The 16,083-nt window shown below is 58.2% G+C and overlaps 1 protein-coding gene across 1 annotated transcript in view; it reads right to left on the reverse strand.

Moving 5' to 3' along the window:
• HEATR3 (HEAT repeat containing 3) overlaps window positions 1-16,083 on the reverse strand; it is a 39,849-nt gene that overhangs the window by 8,848 nt on the left and 14,918 nt on the right. The window contains exons 8-14 of the mRNA XM_036275938.1: window positions 15,886-15,976; window positions 15,638-15,801; window positions 15,333-15,415; window positions 14,416-14,552; window positions 6,518-6,606; window positions 3,417-3,560; window positions 954-1,130 (exon numbers count right to left, since the gene is read on the reverse strand). Of these exons, the coding sequence (XP_036131831.1) occupies window positions 954-1,130; window positions 3,417-3,560; window positions 6,518-6,606; window positions 14,416-14,552; window positions 15,333-15,415; window positions 15,638-15,801; window positions 15,886-15,976 (885 nt within the window). The remainder of the gene's footprint in view (window positions 1-953; window positions 1,131-3,416; window positions 3,561-6,517; window positions 6,607-14,415; window positions 14,553-15,332; window positions 15,416-15,637; window positions 15,802-15,885; window positions 15,977-16,083) is intronic.

Consider the following 16,083-nt stretch of genomic DNA (forward strand, 5'->3'; position numbering starts at 1 on the left):
ACTCTCCTAACAAAGATTTATAAGCAAATGTTGAATTTAAAATCTAAAGGCAAACCCTGGTCAGTGTGCTCAGTGGTTAGAGTGTTGGCCCAGAGAGTCCTGGGTTCGGTTCCCACTAAGGGCACGTACCTACGTTGCAGTTCATCCCCAGCCCTAGTTGGGGTTGTGTGGCTGGTGACCACTCGATGTGTCTCTCTCACAGTGATGTTTCTCTCTCTCTCTCTCCCCCCCCCTGCTCTATCTGAAGATAAATGCAAAAATGTCCTCGGGTGAGGATAAAAAAATTAAAATGAAATAAAATCTAAAGGCAAAAAGTGTAAGTATTTTTATTTTGAGAAACGACAATAAGAACGTAAGATTTGGATGGGAGAAGAGCACATGCAGAAGCATGTGATTCAGGCTGTTTTAAGGTCCTTGGTGTCACCCCACCTGGCCCACCCACCCCCATGCCACCAAAGCAGGAGAAACATTGAAAGTTATTTTGAAAATGTTTGGAAAATTATTTTTTGACTCAAAGTTAGCTTTGCTGCTTCTGACGAAACAGTAAGTCAAACAGCTAATGAAAGTAGCAACATTCTCTAGTACACCCCACCACGGACCAGCCGGGAGTTGCCTTTTTTCAGAGCACCAAAGGGCATAGACATGAAATCAACCTGTGACGTGCTGCATGACACACATCAAGCTAAGACATGCAGAGCTTGCAGGCAGAGCGTAGCACTCACACAGAAGCACTGCTGACATCACCAAACTCCCAGAAAGGAGAACGAGCTGGACGCCATTTGGCTCAGGTCAGTGGCTGAAATTTCTGGGGTAACCGAGCTCGGACTCAGCCCAGCAGCTCACAGACCTGGGGCCGAGTGCTCACGGCACCCCGGAGGTGGCTGGGGGGACTGCACACACCGTTGCCACGGGATGTTGAGGCCCAAGGATTTCTAAGCACAACCGCCTCATACCTTCATCTTGAAGACTGGCTGGAATTCTTTCAGGGTAGACAGCAAACGAATTTGAACCGAGGCCCTTTCGGCTTCTCTGCCATCGGCAAACACGTCGAACAGGGCGTCCAGAGCCTCTCCCGCTACGACCAGCGAGGGGTCTTTGGTGGCGACCTCCAGCAGAAAGCAGCCGATGGTCTGGAGACAACAAACAGCGCGGTGAGCAGCGTTCTCGGGTGAGTTTCCGAGGCACCGCTAGCGGTCTATGCCAACATGTGGTATGATGATGCCAGGGAAAAAGTAAAACTTTTAAAAGACTAAAGACTTAACACAGATTTAGAAATACACCAAGTATAATATAAGCAAGATAAATGAAACATATTAGAATTTATATTCCTAAATAAAATGAATTAAGGTCCATAAATGATGTATGAAAGATTGATCTAGGAAATTATTAAAATTTCCCCCATCTCCCTCAAAAACGCTTTTCTCATGGTGTCAAGATGCATAGAAATATTATCTGTAACAAAAAAACCTGCTTTTAAATTTTAATGAAAAACACTCAAAGACAATTTAAAGAAATTGAACACAACACAATCCCACTTTGCCTCGCTGTGCTGATTTTAATATCCGCCCGTTTCTCACAACTGGCACGCTAACACACAGACCCTTCCAGCCTGCAAAGAGGTGTTCGGGAGTGAACTCGGTTTATTCGGCTGCCCTGCCTCCCCTTCCTGTCTGAGGGGTGCACACCTGGTTATGGGCGGCGCAGTGGAAAAGCTGACCCCAAACTCCAGCTCCACTGTAAGTAACAAGGCGGCCCTTCGACAGTTCGTTAACCCCTCTGGGCCTCAGTTTCCTCATCTGAACGTAAGTGTCCAGAAAACCTCCAAGGCAGTATTTCGACTCAGTACCCTACATAATGGGAAGCACACAGCATCATATTAAAAAGCTGAATCTAAGCCTCATCTCATCCAGCCCTCAGAGTGCACTGCCAGTCTGCAGGAAACGGAGGGAGGGGACCGAGCTCCACACGCGAAGCCACCGCACAGGTCCAGGAGGCTGGCTGCCCTGTGGGACATCGGGCCAGGACTAAGGAACAGGTGCTGGGTAGTGAGCGGCCCGTGGTGCTGGGGAGAAATGTTCTAGAATAACAGAGGATTAGACCACAGACCAAACATGACACACAGATTTCACTTAGGTGCTGGTCTAAACCAAATAGGTATTTTTGGAACAACTAGAAAAATCTGGGTATCTACCAGGTATCAGACATATTAAGAAATGCCTGTTACTGTGTAAGGTGTGACAATGGTGGTCACATAAGAAACTGTCTCTATTTCGGACATGCATAGAAACCAATTAGGGCAAAATACCACGACGTCTTTAATTCACGTGAACACACCCAGCAAAGAAACTGCGTGAAGCACGTATCACAGAACACTGCTGACTGCTGAGTATGCTTGGTGAGTACACAGGAGCACTGTACTCTTGTTTTCTTCATGCCTGAAGTGGGACTAAATAAAAACATGTTTGAAATCTTACGTTATGTCTGAGAGAAACTTGCTGTCCCTGAAGCAGGCCCTGGAAATTCTAGTCTTAAGGGGGAAGCGACCCCCCCACCACACAGGTCTGTGATGCATACGCACCCGTGGTCACACAGCCTCTCTCGCTCACTGTGTGTGCAAACCTCGAACCCCTGGCGCGATGCGGAAGACGGATAACGCGCTGCCTGAGCCGAGGGGCTGGAAGTTAAGGGGTGGAGACGGGTCTTTTCACTACATGTTCTTTCCTACTTTTCTAAAGGCTTTGCTACGTGCATACGTCACCTGTTCAAAACGAGGACTTAAAGATGTCAGTCATCATGGTAGAATTCTCAGCAGATTAAGAGGAACTGACGGACACAGACAACAGTCTGGGAAAGCAGGAGGGTGAGGGAGCGGGGAGGGGGGTCAATGGGGAAAAAGGGAGGACACCTGTGACGCTTTCAACAATAAAGGAAAAAAAGGACTGTATGCTAGTCGGGTTCTTTCCTGTCGGTCCTCAACACCGGAGCAGCGATCGGCACCGTGTGGGAAACTGCCACCCTGTCCCTGTCCCGAGCACCAGGGCCGAGTTCCCGGCGGGCTGGCCGGGCGTGCAGGCTCCTTCGCCGGCAGGACAGGGCATGTCCGTACCCTGCACAGCGAAGGCCAAGGCCACCCACAGCCCTGAGCCAGGCCCTTCACTGCAGACGGGTCTACTTCTGAAAAAGAATCTCTGGAGTCAAGTTAAGTGGCAGAATGCGACTCGGCTTTGCAAGTCCCCATCTGGCTCACGGAGTCAGACCAAGCCCACGGGGGTGTCTGGCTGAGCTCCTTCAGGATGAGCAGCTTCTCGTCAGGGGCTCTTCCCGTGACGTCCACGGGAGTCCGTCAAAGCCCACCCCAACGGGGCTCTTCCCCGTTCCCCTCATTGAACACTTCAGCTGGAAGCAGGTGGCGTCACCTTAAGGACTTCAAGTGTACCATCTTCTCTGGCGAGGACGCTGCCCGTGCTCCCCGCTATGCCGACCACGTTCACTCTCACTCCAACGCTGCCACTCTGAGCGCCCACTCTGCACAGTGTCATCAGCTGCTCCGGGGCCATGCACTGTTGGGAGAGGACACGAGAGCATTTAGGGGGCCACACAGCGGCTGCCTGGTTCCGAGGACGTAGTTCTCGGCACAGAAGCCGTCACATGTTCACAGCTGAGGGGAGGCGAGGCCTGCTGGTGTCCGTCATCACAACCCACCCTCGCTGTGAGTCTGCAAGGGCTTCACTTCCCACTAGTGTCATCTGAAGATGATGTTCAGATGTACCAGACTAAAGATTCTCATTTCCTTTTAGCACTGATCACCGAAGGAGTTTGAAGTGTAGTAAGATCACGTGGCTTCAATAAAATCGGCTGAGTCCGTACACGGTAAGAACTCTGAGGTGTGTTTTGGTGAACGATGAGAGACTGCACACCATTAAACTACCATTCACCATGCGGTGACCTCTCCCGTGTGAGCTGATTTGCACGCGCGTGTGGACACAGTATTGTGAGAAGCCGTCTTGCTGCCAGTGAGAAGCAGCACAGGGTGGGGAGCAAAGGCTTGGGACCTGGGGTCTGACGTCCTGGGCTCGAATCCCAGCCCCACTGTTTACCACCTGGCACCCCAGCATAGGTGACTGAGCCCACTAAACCCTCCATGTTTCTGTCTGCAACTTGGGGAGGATGCGCATCAGAGTGGCTGGGGGGACTCAACGCTGCACGTCGCGCGCTCGGGATGTGGGCTCGTTGTGTATAACGGTCCCGAGCCATGTGGTACCGAACTCGTGTCTGAGTCAGGGACAGCCTGCCGGAAACCCCGCGCGGCGCCCGCAGAGCTGGGCGAGGCGGCGTGAAGACGGTGCGCTGCCCCACCGCTGGCGAGCTCCGCGGTCCGGGCCCCCGGAGGAGCCACAGGGTGAGCACGGCCGGCAGCAGGGCAGTGTCGGGCCCACAGCTGTCCCTCGGCAAGTTGTGCCCTCGGTTTTCTCTCCTTACAGAGCGTTCGAGAGCCAAGCTCCTCTGGCTCTAAAATTCGAAGCTCATGCTGAATACACAGCCAGCCTGAGAATTTATGACCTTACTATATATGAATAACTTATTATTAACTGAGCCTGAGCTTTGAGTAATTTCTTATAAACATCAGGCTGACCCAGTAAATTACTGCCTGAACACCATGGCAAATCGATGAAAACCCTTCCTCCTCCTGTAAGCCCGACAGTAGAGGTTTTCTGCTCCCCCCCATCGCCGCTCAGCAGGCCTGGCATCGGGACGACTTCCGTTTCACAGAGGCTAAGAGTCCAGTTACGTTCTTGAAAAAAACTGTCAAATATACAAAGGAACGTTTAAAGAGCAGATAAGGCCCTGGCTGGTTTGGCTCAGCGGTTGGAGCGTCGGCCTGCGGTCCAGAGAGACCCGGGTTCGGTTCCCGCTAAGGGCACGTGCCTCGGTTGCAGTTTGACCCCGGCCCCGGTTGGGTCGTGTGGGTGGCAGCCACTCGATGTGTCCCTTTCATGTCGATGTTTCTCTCTCTCTCTTTCTCTCCCCCTCTCACTCTATCTAAACAAAAAAAAGAGCAGATACGAGAAGCCAACGGTGTGTGCTACAGCCAACAGTAAAACACCAGACTTTCCCCGTGAGCTCTGGGGCAGGATGGAGTCTGAGATGCTCTGACCTAGAGGCAAAGCCATGGAGAGGCCAGGGGAGGGAGGACGACGTGGCCGCTGGGGAACAGGAGGCCCGGGAATTGCGAGGCCAGGTCACCGGGACAGTGACGTCACCTGGAGTCCCCGATGACAGGACCAGTGAGGAGGAGGAGGGCCCACAGAACCTTCGAGGCACAGGGAGCGCCCGGAGGGGGTCGGGGGCGCAGGTGACTGAGGGAAGATGAACTCAGACTGCACATCAATGATAACTGAGGAACGCCTGTTAATTTGAGGGCTTGGGGTAATGCTACTGTGGCTACGTTTTTAAAAAATTCATTTTCTATTACTGACATAATACGGTATTTGCGGGTGGAATACACGATGGTGCTGAAGTACTTCGGGAAGCAAATGCAAACACGCCGGGAGAGGGATGGACCAGGAACACAGGTGTGGGCAGCTCGCCGACACGGGGACCCACAGGCCCATCACACCCCCACCTTGACCTCACAAGACACTGCTATCTTTGCTTTAGGAATGTTTGAAAACATCCTTAATAGAAAGTAAAAAATTCCTGCCCGGCGGGTGTGGCTCAGTGGTTGAGCGTCGACCCTGCACCAAGAGGTCGCCAGTTCGGTTCCTGGTCAGGGCACATGCCCAGGTTGTGGGGCGATCCCCAGTGGGGGGCATGCAGGAGGCGGCCAATCGATGTTCTCTCTCATCGATGTTTCTCTCTTTCTCCCTCTCCCTTCCTCTCTCTCTAAAATCAATAAAAAAAAAAACAAATTAAAAAAAAAATGAAGTAAACATTCCAGGGATAAGGCACCTAGCACGGAGGCGAGGTGGATCGCTGTGGAGGGTCAGGGGGCCTGCCTGAAAACATCGGCAATAACATGTTTTTAAGAAAACAAAGGACATGCAGAGAGACAGTTACAACACCTACATCAAGTAAGAAGTGCCTTGCCCTGGCTGGTCTGGCTCAGCGGTCAGAGCATTGGCCCACAGACCAAAGAGTCTTAGGGTCAAGGGCACGTACCTCAGTTGCGGTTGGGTCCCAGGCCCTGGTCGGGGTCGTGTGGGAGGCAACCAATCGATGTGTCTCTCTCACACCGATGTCTGTTTGTCCCTCCCTCCCTCCTCCTCGCACTCTATCTGGAGATAAATGGAGAAATCTCCTCGGTGAGGATTGCAAAGAGGAGAAACAGCACCAAGGAAAAACCTGTGTGTTGGTGGAGCGGCGGGAGAAGGAAAAGGTTTTACGTTTCACATCAAACACTCGCTTTCTTTCCACAAGTGTCACTGTAACAGAAACAAGGACTTAAACAGTGAAGTAACAAATGTGCCTCTGTAATACACTCCTGGCTGATTTCACATGAAAACTGTCAGCACCTTACCTGAGAAATGTGCTTGGAGGCCATTGTTTGCAAAAGGGCCCTCAAGGCGCTGCTGATGGCCTCCAGGAAGTCCGCCTGCTGGGCCAAGTCTGCAACAAAGCGAGACATGAACTCGTCTTTCTCCAAGACCACTGATTTCGTACAAAAGGAGACAGTCAAAACAGAGCACGTTACGTGTTAATACGTGCTATTATCATAAAAACACTAGGATGGAAGCCAGACCTCCGTGGACAGGCCCTGCGACCCTTGCACTCGAGCCTGAAAGAGCTACATGAGATGATCATGACAAGGGGGTGTTCCAGACAGCCCGACTGCCAGGCGCTGGGTGTTCTCGTGACCCCGCTCTGACACTGACAAACCTGAGCTGGCTTCTGCAGGCCAAATTCAGCCTTTCACAGATCACGTCACAGGGCTGGGCAGACTGGGGTGGAGTCATCTTCCCAGTCAGAGTCTTCCTCACCGGCTCAAACCACCACCCAGCCAAGAGCCGCTGCCTGTGCAGGGCCAGCCCCACCTCCTTGGTGGTCCTCACCTCATGGCGTCCCGCTGGCCCTACCTCCGCTTTCCACTCCTGCTCATCTTTACTCTTTGCTACTGTCCCTTCCGCCCCCACAGGACAGACAGAACGGCGCAGGCAGCAATGACCTGACACAGTCCCCAGGGGGTGAGGCCGTCCAGGCGCGCTGGCTCCCTGACCCTTGGGGAGGGAAGGGCCTGACTTGGGGGGCAGGCCACACTTTCCAGAGCAGCCCCACAGCACCTGCACTCTGGCGTGGTTGCCAGCATCTGGCCACTTCTAGAAAGATGTGGGCCTGTTTCTGCTCCCCTGGGGTCTGGGTGGGGCTTCTGTGACTACATCCTCAACCAACGGAACTTAAGAAAGTGCCAGACGAGGGCACAGGAGGCCAGGTGACTTCCGCCTGACTCGTGCCCTGGGCACCCAGCCACCCTGCTGAGGAGGCCCAGGTCACGTGTAGAGGTCACGCGCAGGTGTTCTGGCCGGCAGACGTGCGAGTAGGCTTCACGGGGGTGCAGTAGGGGGCCAGGCCGGGGCTGTTCCACCTTCACACACCGACACTCTAGGCCAGGTCATTCTTGTGTGGGGCCCTGTGCACACAGGACGGTTGGTTGCAGCATCCCTGACCTCTACCCTCTAGGTACCAGCACCACCCCCAAGGTGTAACAACAGGACATGCCTCCAGACATGGCCAAATGTCCCCTGTGGGCAGAGGTGCCCGAGCTGAGAACCACTGGCCTGGACACCGTGGAACAGAGACACCATCTCCGTGGGCTCTACCTTCCTGACCTGCAGAAACTGAGAGAGAACCCCCGGCTATTGTCCTAAGCCACAAAGTTTTGGGGTGTGTGCTGTGCAGCCAGACACATGGCTGCCGCCCTGCTGTGCCTGCGCCCTGTGCGGAGCCTGCAGCCATGGGGGAGCCTGCGTGAGCGTGAAGCACGTGTGCACAAACGTGATGCGACAGTGACTGCTCTGGCTCTCTCCACACACAGCGGTGAGGTGAGGACCGCCACACACATCGGGACAGTAGGACGCGGTGGGGCGAGGACCGCCACACGCGCGGGGAACCCGCAGCAGGACGCGGTGGGGTGAGGACCGCCACACGCACAGGGAACCCGCAGCAGGAAGTGGTGGGGTGAGGACCGCCACACGCACGGGGAACCCGCAGCAGGACGCGGTGGGGTGAGGCCCGCCACACGCGCGGGGAACCCGCAGCAGGACGCGGTGGGGTGAGGACCGCCACACGCACGGGGAACCCGCAGCAGGACGCGGTGGGGTGAGGACCGCCACACGCACGGGGAACCCGCAGCAGGACGCGGTGGGGTGAGGACCGCCACACGCACAGGGAACCCACGCAGGACGTGGTGGGTGAGGACCGCCAGCCACGCACAGGGAACCCGCAGCAGGACGCGGTGGGGTGAGGACCGCCACACGCACAGGGAACCCGCAGCAGGACGTGGTGGGGTGAGGACCGCCACACGCCACAGGGGAACCCGCAGCAGACCGTGGGGGTGAGGACCGCCACACGCACGGGAACCCGCAGCAGGACGTGGTGGGGTGAGGACCGCCACACGCACGGGGAACCGACAGCAGGACGTGGTGGGGTGAGGACCGCCACACGCACGGGGAACCCGCAAGCAGGAGCGGTGGGGTGAGGACCGCCACAAGTCGCAAGGGAACCCGCAGCAGGAACGCGGTGGGGTGAGGACCGCCACACGCACAGGGGACCGCAGCAGGACGCGGTGGGGCGAGGACCGCCACACGCACGGGGAACCCGCAGCAGGACGAGGTGGGGTGAGGACCACCACACGCGAGGGGAACCCGCAGCAGGACGCGGTGGGGTGAGGACCGCCACACGCACGGGGAACCCGCAGCAGGACGCGGTGGGGCGAGGACCGCCACACGCACGGGGAACCCGCAGAGGACGCGGTGGGTGAGGACCCCACACGCGTGGGGAACCCGCAGCAGGACGCGGTGGGGTGAGGACCACCACACGCGTGGGGAACCCGCAGCAGGACGCGGTGGGGTGAGGACCACCACACGCACGGGGAACCCGCAGCAGGACGTGGTGGGGTGAGGACCGCCACACGTGCGGGGAACCCGCAGCAGGACGTGGTGGGGTGAGGACCGCCACACGCGTGGGGAACCCGCAGCAGGACGTGGTGGGGTGAGGACCGCCACACGCGTGGGGAACCCGCAGCAGGACGTGGTGGGGTGAGGACCACCACACGCGTGGGGAACCCGCAGCAGGACGCGGTGGGGTGAGGACCGCCACACGCACGGGGAACCCGCAGCAGGACGCGGTGGGGTGAGGCCCGCCACACGTGCGGGGAACCCGCAGCAGGACGTGGTGGGGTGAGGACCGCCACACGTGCGGGGAACCCGCAGCAGGACGTGGTGGGGTGAGGACCGCCACACGCACAGGGAACCCGCAGCAGGACGCGGTGGGGTGAGGACCACCACACGCGTGGGGAACCCGCAGCAGGACGTGGTGGGGTGAGGACCGCCACACGTGTGGGGAACCCGCAGCAGGACGTGGTGGGGTGAGGACCGCCACACGCACGGGGAACCCGCAGCAGGACGCGGTGGGGTGAGGACCGCCACACGCACGGGGAACCCGCAGCAGGACGCGGTGGGGTGAGGACCGCCACACGCACGGGGAACCCGCAGCAGGACGCGGTGGGGTGAGGACCACCACACGCACAGGGAACCCGCAGCAGGACCGGGGTGGGGTGAGACCGCCACACGCACGGGGAACCCGCAGCAGGACGCCGGTGGGGGAGGACCGCCACACGCACGGGGAAACCGCCGCAGGACGCGGTGGGGTGAGGACCGCCACACGCACGGGAACCGCAGCAGGACGCGGTGGGGTGAGGACCGCCACACGCACGGGGAACCCGCAAGCAGGACGCGGTGGGGTGAGCGACGCCACACGCACGGGGAACCCGCAGCAGGACGCGGTGGGGTGAGGACCGCCACACGCACGGGAACCCGCAGCAGACCGGTGGTGAGACCTCCACACGTGCGGGGAACCCGCAGCAGGACGTGGTTGGTAGGACCGCCACAGCGCACCGGGAACCCGCAGCAGGGACGTGGTGGGGTGAGGGACCGCACACGCACAGGGAACACGCAGCAGGCGTGGTGGGGTGAGGACCGCCACACGCACAGGGGAACCCGCAGCAGGACGCGGTGGGGTGAGGACCGTCCCCACACGTGCGGGGAACCCGCAGCAGGACGTGGTTGGGGTGAGGACCGCCACACGTGCGGGTAACCCGCAGCAGGAGGACGTGGGTGGGGTGAGGACCGCCACACCGCACGGGAACCGCAGCAGGACGCAGGTGGGGGTGAGGACCCGCCAACAGGCTAGCGGGGAACCCGCAGCAGGACGTGGTGGGGTGAGGGACCGCCACTACGCACAGGGAAACCCGCAGCAGGACGTGGTGGGGTGAGGACCGCCACACGCACAGGGAACCCGCAGCAGGACGTGGTGGGGTGAGGACCGCCACACGTGCGGGGAACCCGCAGCAGGACGTGGTGGGGTGAGGACCGCCACACGCACAGGGAACCCGCAGCAGGACGCGGTGGGGTGAGGACCGCCACACGTGCGGGGAACCCGCAGCAGGACGTGGTGGGGTGAGGACCGCCACACGCACAGGGAACCCGCAGCAGGACGTGGTGGGGTGAGGACCGCCACACGCACAGGGAACCCGCAGCAGGACGTGGTGGGGTGAGGACCGCCACACGTGCGGGGAACCCGCAGCAGGACGCGGTGGGGTGAGGACCGCCACACGCACGGGGAACCCGCAGCAGGACGCGGTGGGGTGAGGACCACCACACGTGCGGGGAACCCGCAGCAGGACGTGGTGGGGTGAGGACCGCCACACGCACAGGGAACCCGCAGCAGGACGTGGTGGGGTGAGGACCGCCACACGTGCGGGGAACCGACAGCAGGACGCGGTGGGGTGAGGACCGCCACACGTGCGGGGAACCCGCAGCAGGACGCGGTGGGGTGAGGACCGCCACACGTGCGGGGAACCCGCAGCAGGACGCGGTGGGGTGAGGACCACCACACGCGTGGGGAACCCGCAGCAGGACGCGGTGGGGTGAGGACCGCCACACGCACGGGGAACCCGCAGCAGGACGCGGTGGGGTGAGGACCGCCACACGCACAGGGAACCCGCAGCAGGACGTGGTGGGGTGAGGACCACCACACGCACAGGGAACCCGCAGCAGGACGCGGTGGGGTGAGGACCGCCACACGCACAGGGAACCCGCAGCAGGACGTGGTGGGGTGAGGACCACCACACGCACAGGGAACCCGCAGCAGGACGCGGTGGGGTGAGGACCACCACACGCACAGGGAACCCGCAGCAGGACGTGGTGGGGTGAGGACCGCCACACGCACAGGGAACCCGCAGCAGGACGTGGTGGGGTGAGGACCGCCACACGCGCGGGGAACCCGCAGCAGGACGCGGTGGGGTGAGGACCGCCACACGCACAGGGAACCCGCAGCAGGACGCGGTGGGGTGAGGACCACCACACGCACGGGGAACCCGCAGCAGGACGCGGTGGGGTGAGGACCACCACACGCACGGGGAACCCGCAGCAGGACGCGGTGGGGTGAGGACCACCACACGCACGGGGAACCCGCAGCAGGACGCGGTGGGGTGAGGACCGCCACACGCGTGGGGAACCCGCAGCAGGACGCGGTGGGGTGAGGACCGCCACACGCGTGGGGAACCGACAGCAGGACGCGGTGGGGTGAGGCCCGCCACACGCGTGGGGAACCGACAGCAGGACGCGGTGGGGTGAGGCCCGCCACACGCGTGGGGAACCGACAGCAGGACGCGGTGGGGTGAGGACCGCCACACGCGCGGGGAACCCGCAGCAGGACGCGGTGGGGTGAGGACCGCCACACGCGCGGGGAACCCACAGCAGGACGCGGTGGGGTGAGGACCGCCACACGCGTGGGGAACCGACAGCAGGACGCGGTGGGGTGAGGACCGCCACACGAGTGGGGAACCGACAGCAGGACGCGGTGGGGTGAGGACCGCCACACGCACGGGGAACCCGCAGCAGGACGTGGTGGGGTGAGGACCGCCACACGCACGGGGAACCCGCAGCAGGACGGCTTCAGGACCAGACGGACCTGGGACACAGGCCTGCCTGACATGGCACAACCTCTCCATTTCGGTCTCTGCTCGGCTGCTACCTCCGAAGAAACCTTTCCACACCAACCTGCCTCCTGTATCACCTCCCACCAGCTCTCCCTTCGTGGCTGGAATCCCATTACGCCTTGATTTCTGATTTCTGTGAGCAGGGAGCACAGTGGCCTTGCCTGTTCCGCTCGCCCTCATCCCTCAGATCCGCCCGCCTCATCTTCACTCCCTCACCAGAAGATGGGGTAACAATATCCATCCTTCCTTCCTTCCTTTCCTTCCTCCCTCCCTTCCTCCCTCCCTTTCTTCCTTCCTTCCTTCCGATTGATCAATCGATCTACCTACCTACCTATTTATTTTTATTTTTTAAATCCTCAACCGAGGATATTTTCCCAGGATTTTCAGACAGAGTAGGAGGAAGAAAGGGGGAGAGAGAGAGAGAAAAACATCGATGTGAGAGAGACATCGATTGGTTGCCTCCTGCACAACCCTGACCAGGGCCAGGGATAGAAACTGCAACCCAGGTACATGCCCTTGACCGGAATCAGACCCACAGCTCTTTTGTCCGTGGGCCAACGCTCTAAGCACTGAGCAACCAGCCAGGGCAACTTTTGATTAAAGTTGTAAGTGTAGCCCTAGAAATTCGTGAATTGCACAAGCCGAGCTACAGTTACCTCAACACAAAGTAGAACACATCTCAGAATCAACATTCCTTTTCTGTCCTCTGTTCTTATGCAAATAACCATTACTTTAGATTCAAAGCCTAAACTATACTATGGTTTTACATTATGTGTAGTTAATACTTTCCCTAAATTAAGAAAACTATTTGAGCAGTTCTAGTTTGATTCACTTTTCGGGTCATTTACCCGTTTGGGAAGGAATTTCAAGCCCTCTGCCTTTCTAACAAAGCCTCAGTAAGCGGCCAATGCACACGGACTTTCCAAAGACACTGAATAAAGGTTGAAAGAAGTTAAACAGAAGAGGTGATCCAAACTGTCTTTCTTCTCAACAGGGTTGTGAGGTACCTAAGAACTTGTAGCATGCCCAAATGTAGGTCATGACCCACCCACAAGTCATCAAGCAGCAAAGTATATTTAGGTGAACCTTCCAGACTGATTTTCAGTGTTCAGATATGGAACAGAACATATATCCCAGAGTGTGTGCTATCACCATTATAACAAAAAACAGCTTTCACGTCCCCCCCGTCTTAATGGTTTCAGAACCCATGTAATAGAGCAAATGAGAGACGGACCCAATTAGAGAATTCAATATCGCTACTGTTAAAGCAAGCATTACACCTCGCACAGCCAGGTCACTTAAAGGGAATTGTTGCCGTGGCCAGTTTTGCTCAGTGGTTAGAGCGTCGGCCCGCGGACTGGAGAGTCCTGGGTTCCGTTCCCGCTAGGGGCACACGCCTCAGTTGTAGTTCGTCCCCGGCTTCCGTTGGGGTTGTGTGGGTGGCAGCCACTTGATGTGTCTCTCTCGCGTCGATGTTTCTCTCTTCCTCCCTCTCTCCCTCCCACTCTATCTGAAGATGAGTGCAAAGGTGTCCTCTGGTGAGGATTTAAAAAAAAACAAAGAAAAAGGAATAGTTACCTACGTATGGTACCTGCCTAGGTTTTTATGCACAAACGGGATTAATCCATGTCAGACACCTGACGAGTCAGCTCTTACTGTGCCGAGGTGTGTGAGGAGAGACATGGTTAGGAGGAGCGAGGTGCGGACGGTGGTCCCCCACTGGCCTTAAACACACCGTGCACTTTCACACCAAGAACCCTCTGGAAGAAGATGCAAGAAACCAGGAACTGACTAACTGGGGGAGGAACCAGGAGGTGGTAAGGAGGGACGCTTTCCGCCTCACGTTCCCCAATAACGTGAGTTCTGTAAGACGTGTGTGCTACCCAATCAGATGCAAATCAAGTGGCTTTATATTCAAGAAAAACAATAAAGAATTAGCCAGCTCCATTCACGAGGCCTAAATTGAAGATATTTGTGATTTGGCCCTAACTGGCCTGACACAACCGGATGTAAACAATTTTAATGAAAAGGGAGCCTCCCCCCGGAGACCCCCCCGCCAGTGTTCTCACTGCTCACTGGCAGCCGTGGGTGCACGACTGGCCTGTCAGGCAGGTCTGCAGGCTGGCGACAGCCGTGCAGTGAGGGCCCAGCCTCCGGAGTTCCGCCCCACCCTGCCCCCCAGCAGCCGCAGAGTCGTTCACCTGGCTGGGAAAAGAGCAGCGACGTCAGGTGCTGGGCCAGGGCCTGCAGGGCCGGCGCCCCGCCCAGGTCCTCCACCTCCAGAAGGGACACGAGACTCTGGAGACACACGAGGGCTCGCCACTGCACGGTGTTCATTCTGCAGCGGAAGGGAGAGAATGCAGTCTGTCTGTTTCTCTAACCGGACCCAGCGGGCCCAGCGTCAGCTGCTACCCGCGCTGCAGATTCTGACTGATGGTGGCAGTGAGCACAGTGGGCACAGACTCCGAGGTGAACCGTTCATCGAAAGGAACTGGCTTTGGAAACTCTCTACACACGACAGAATCTCCCAGATCGCCTGTGACTGTGAAGTATGACCTGCCTGCGGAGAGCACCTCACTGCACGCAGTCTAACAGCTTCTAGAGCAAACAGCTGTGCACCAGGTAAGAAGCGAACCCTGCTAGCACCCTCACAGCCCACCCCCCACCCCGAAGGCCCTCTCCAGGCCGACGGTAAACAGCTCCTTGCCTTATGGGTTCACCCCTTTGCACGCATCCGTAAACAAAGCGGTTTGGTGCCACCTGCTTCTGAACTTTGTAGAAACGGAATCAGTGTGCACATTCCTTCGGCCTTCTTGCCCGATCTGTGTCACCCACGTGGGGGGAAGTTCTAGCTCAGACTGTTCCTTGCTGTCTGTTCTACTGCAGGATTACGCTAAAGCGCCGTTACCCATTCTGCCGCCGACGGACAGCAAGGGTGTTTGCGGGGGGAAGCAGCTGTGAGCCCACTGCCATGCACACCCCCAGGTCTCAGTGCACACGTTCTCCAGGGTGTACAACTAGCAACAGCACTGGTGACTCTCGGGCGGTCGCATCTACGCAGTGGCCCACCCTTTCACGTAGCAATGACAAATGGCTGCGGAAAGAGAAAAGTTCTTACTTTCTCAGCAAAGGTTTCCACGTGGGGCTCCTAGAACATATGTCCACGGCAACGCTGTTCGGAAAGGCAGTTTTCTCAAAAACCTAGATTGGGAAAGTAAAGCAGCAGTTAGGGAGCGAATCCATTTCATGCAGGATCCCTTCACAAAGCCCCGCGTGTTCCTTCTGTGCGAAGGTCAGGCTGCCAGCGATACCGCTCGCCGTTCCCAGGGCCGCTGATTCTGCTTAGCTGCCCAGCTACCCAGAGTGAGCTGACTGCCTCCTGCAGTGAGGGGCCTTCCCGGGAGCCCCGCTGGGAGCCGGTACCTTCCTGGGGATGAGGAAGTTGGTGAGCGCCGCGTGAATCTCATGGGAGAGGCAGAGGGGAGACAGCAGCTGCCCGCCCTCGCTGAGGGAACTCTCCAGAAACGCCTCGCTCTCGTCACCGCTGGAAAGCTCTTCTTCCCACTCGTCATCGTCATCGGAGGGACCTGGGAAGACGCAGAGCACAGGCTGGAGGTGAAGCGGGCCCTCGCGGGGGCGGCCGAGGCCAGGGGAGAGGGGCTGGGACGAACCTTCGCTGCAGCACATGTTGACGATCATTTCCAGGGCGGTCTGCTGAGCCGCCAGCAGCGCCTGGGCCTCTCTCAGCTCCCTGTTGGTGGGCTGGAAAAAAGACCAAATAACCAGCTCTCAGCGCTGGGGAAAACATCACTGTGAATTTCCTTAGTCAAAGCCTCCGAGACGTTTGTGCCCGGGGAACAGAGCACACG

The sequence above is a fragment of the Molossus molossus genome, unplaced genomic scaffold (assembly GCF_014108415.1).
Source record: "Molossus molossus isolate mMolMol1 unplaced genomic scaffold, mMolMol1.p scaffold_m16_p_21, whole genome shotgun sequence".
NCBI lineage: Eukaryota > Metazoa > Chordata > Mammalia > Chiroptera > Molossidae > Molossus > Molossus molossus.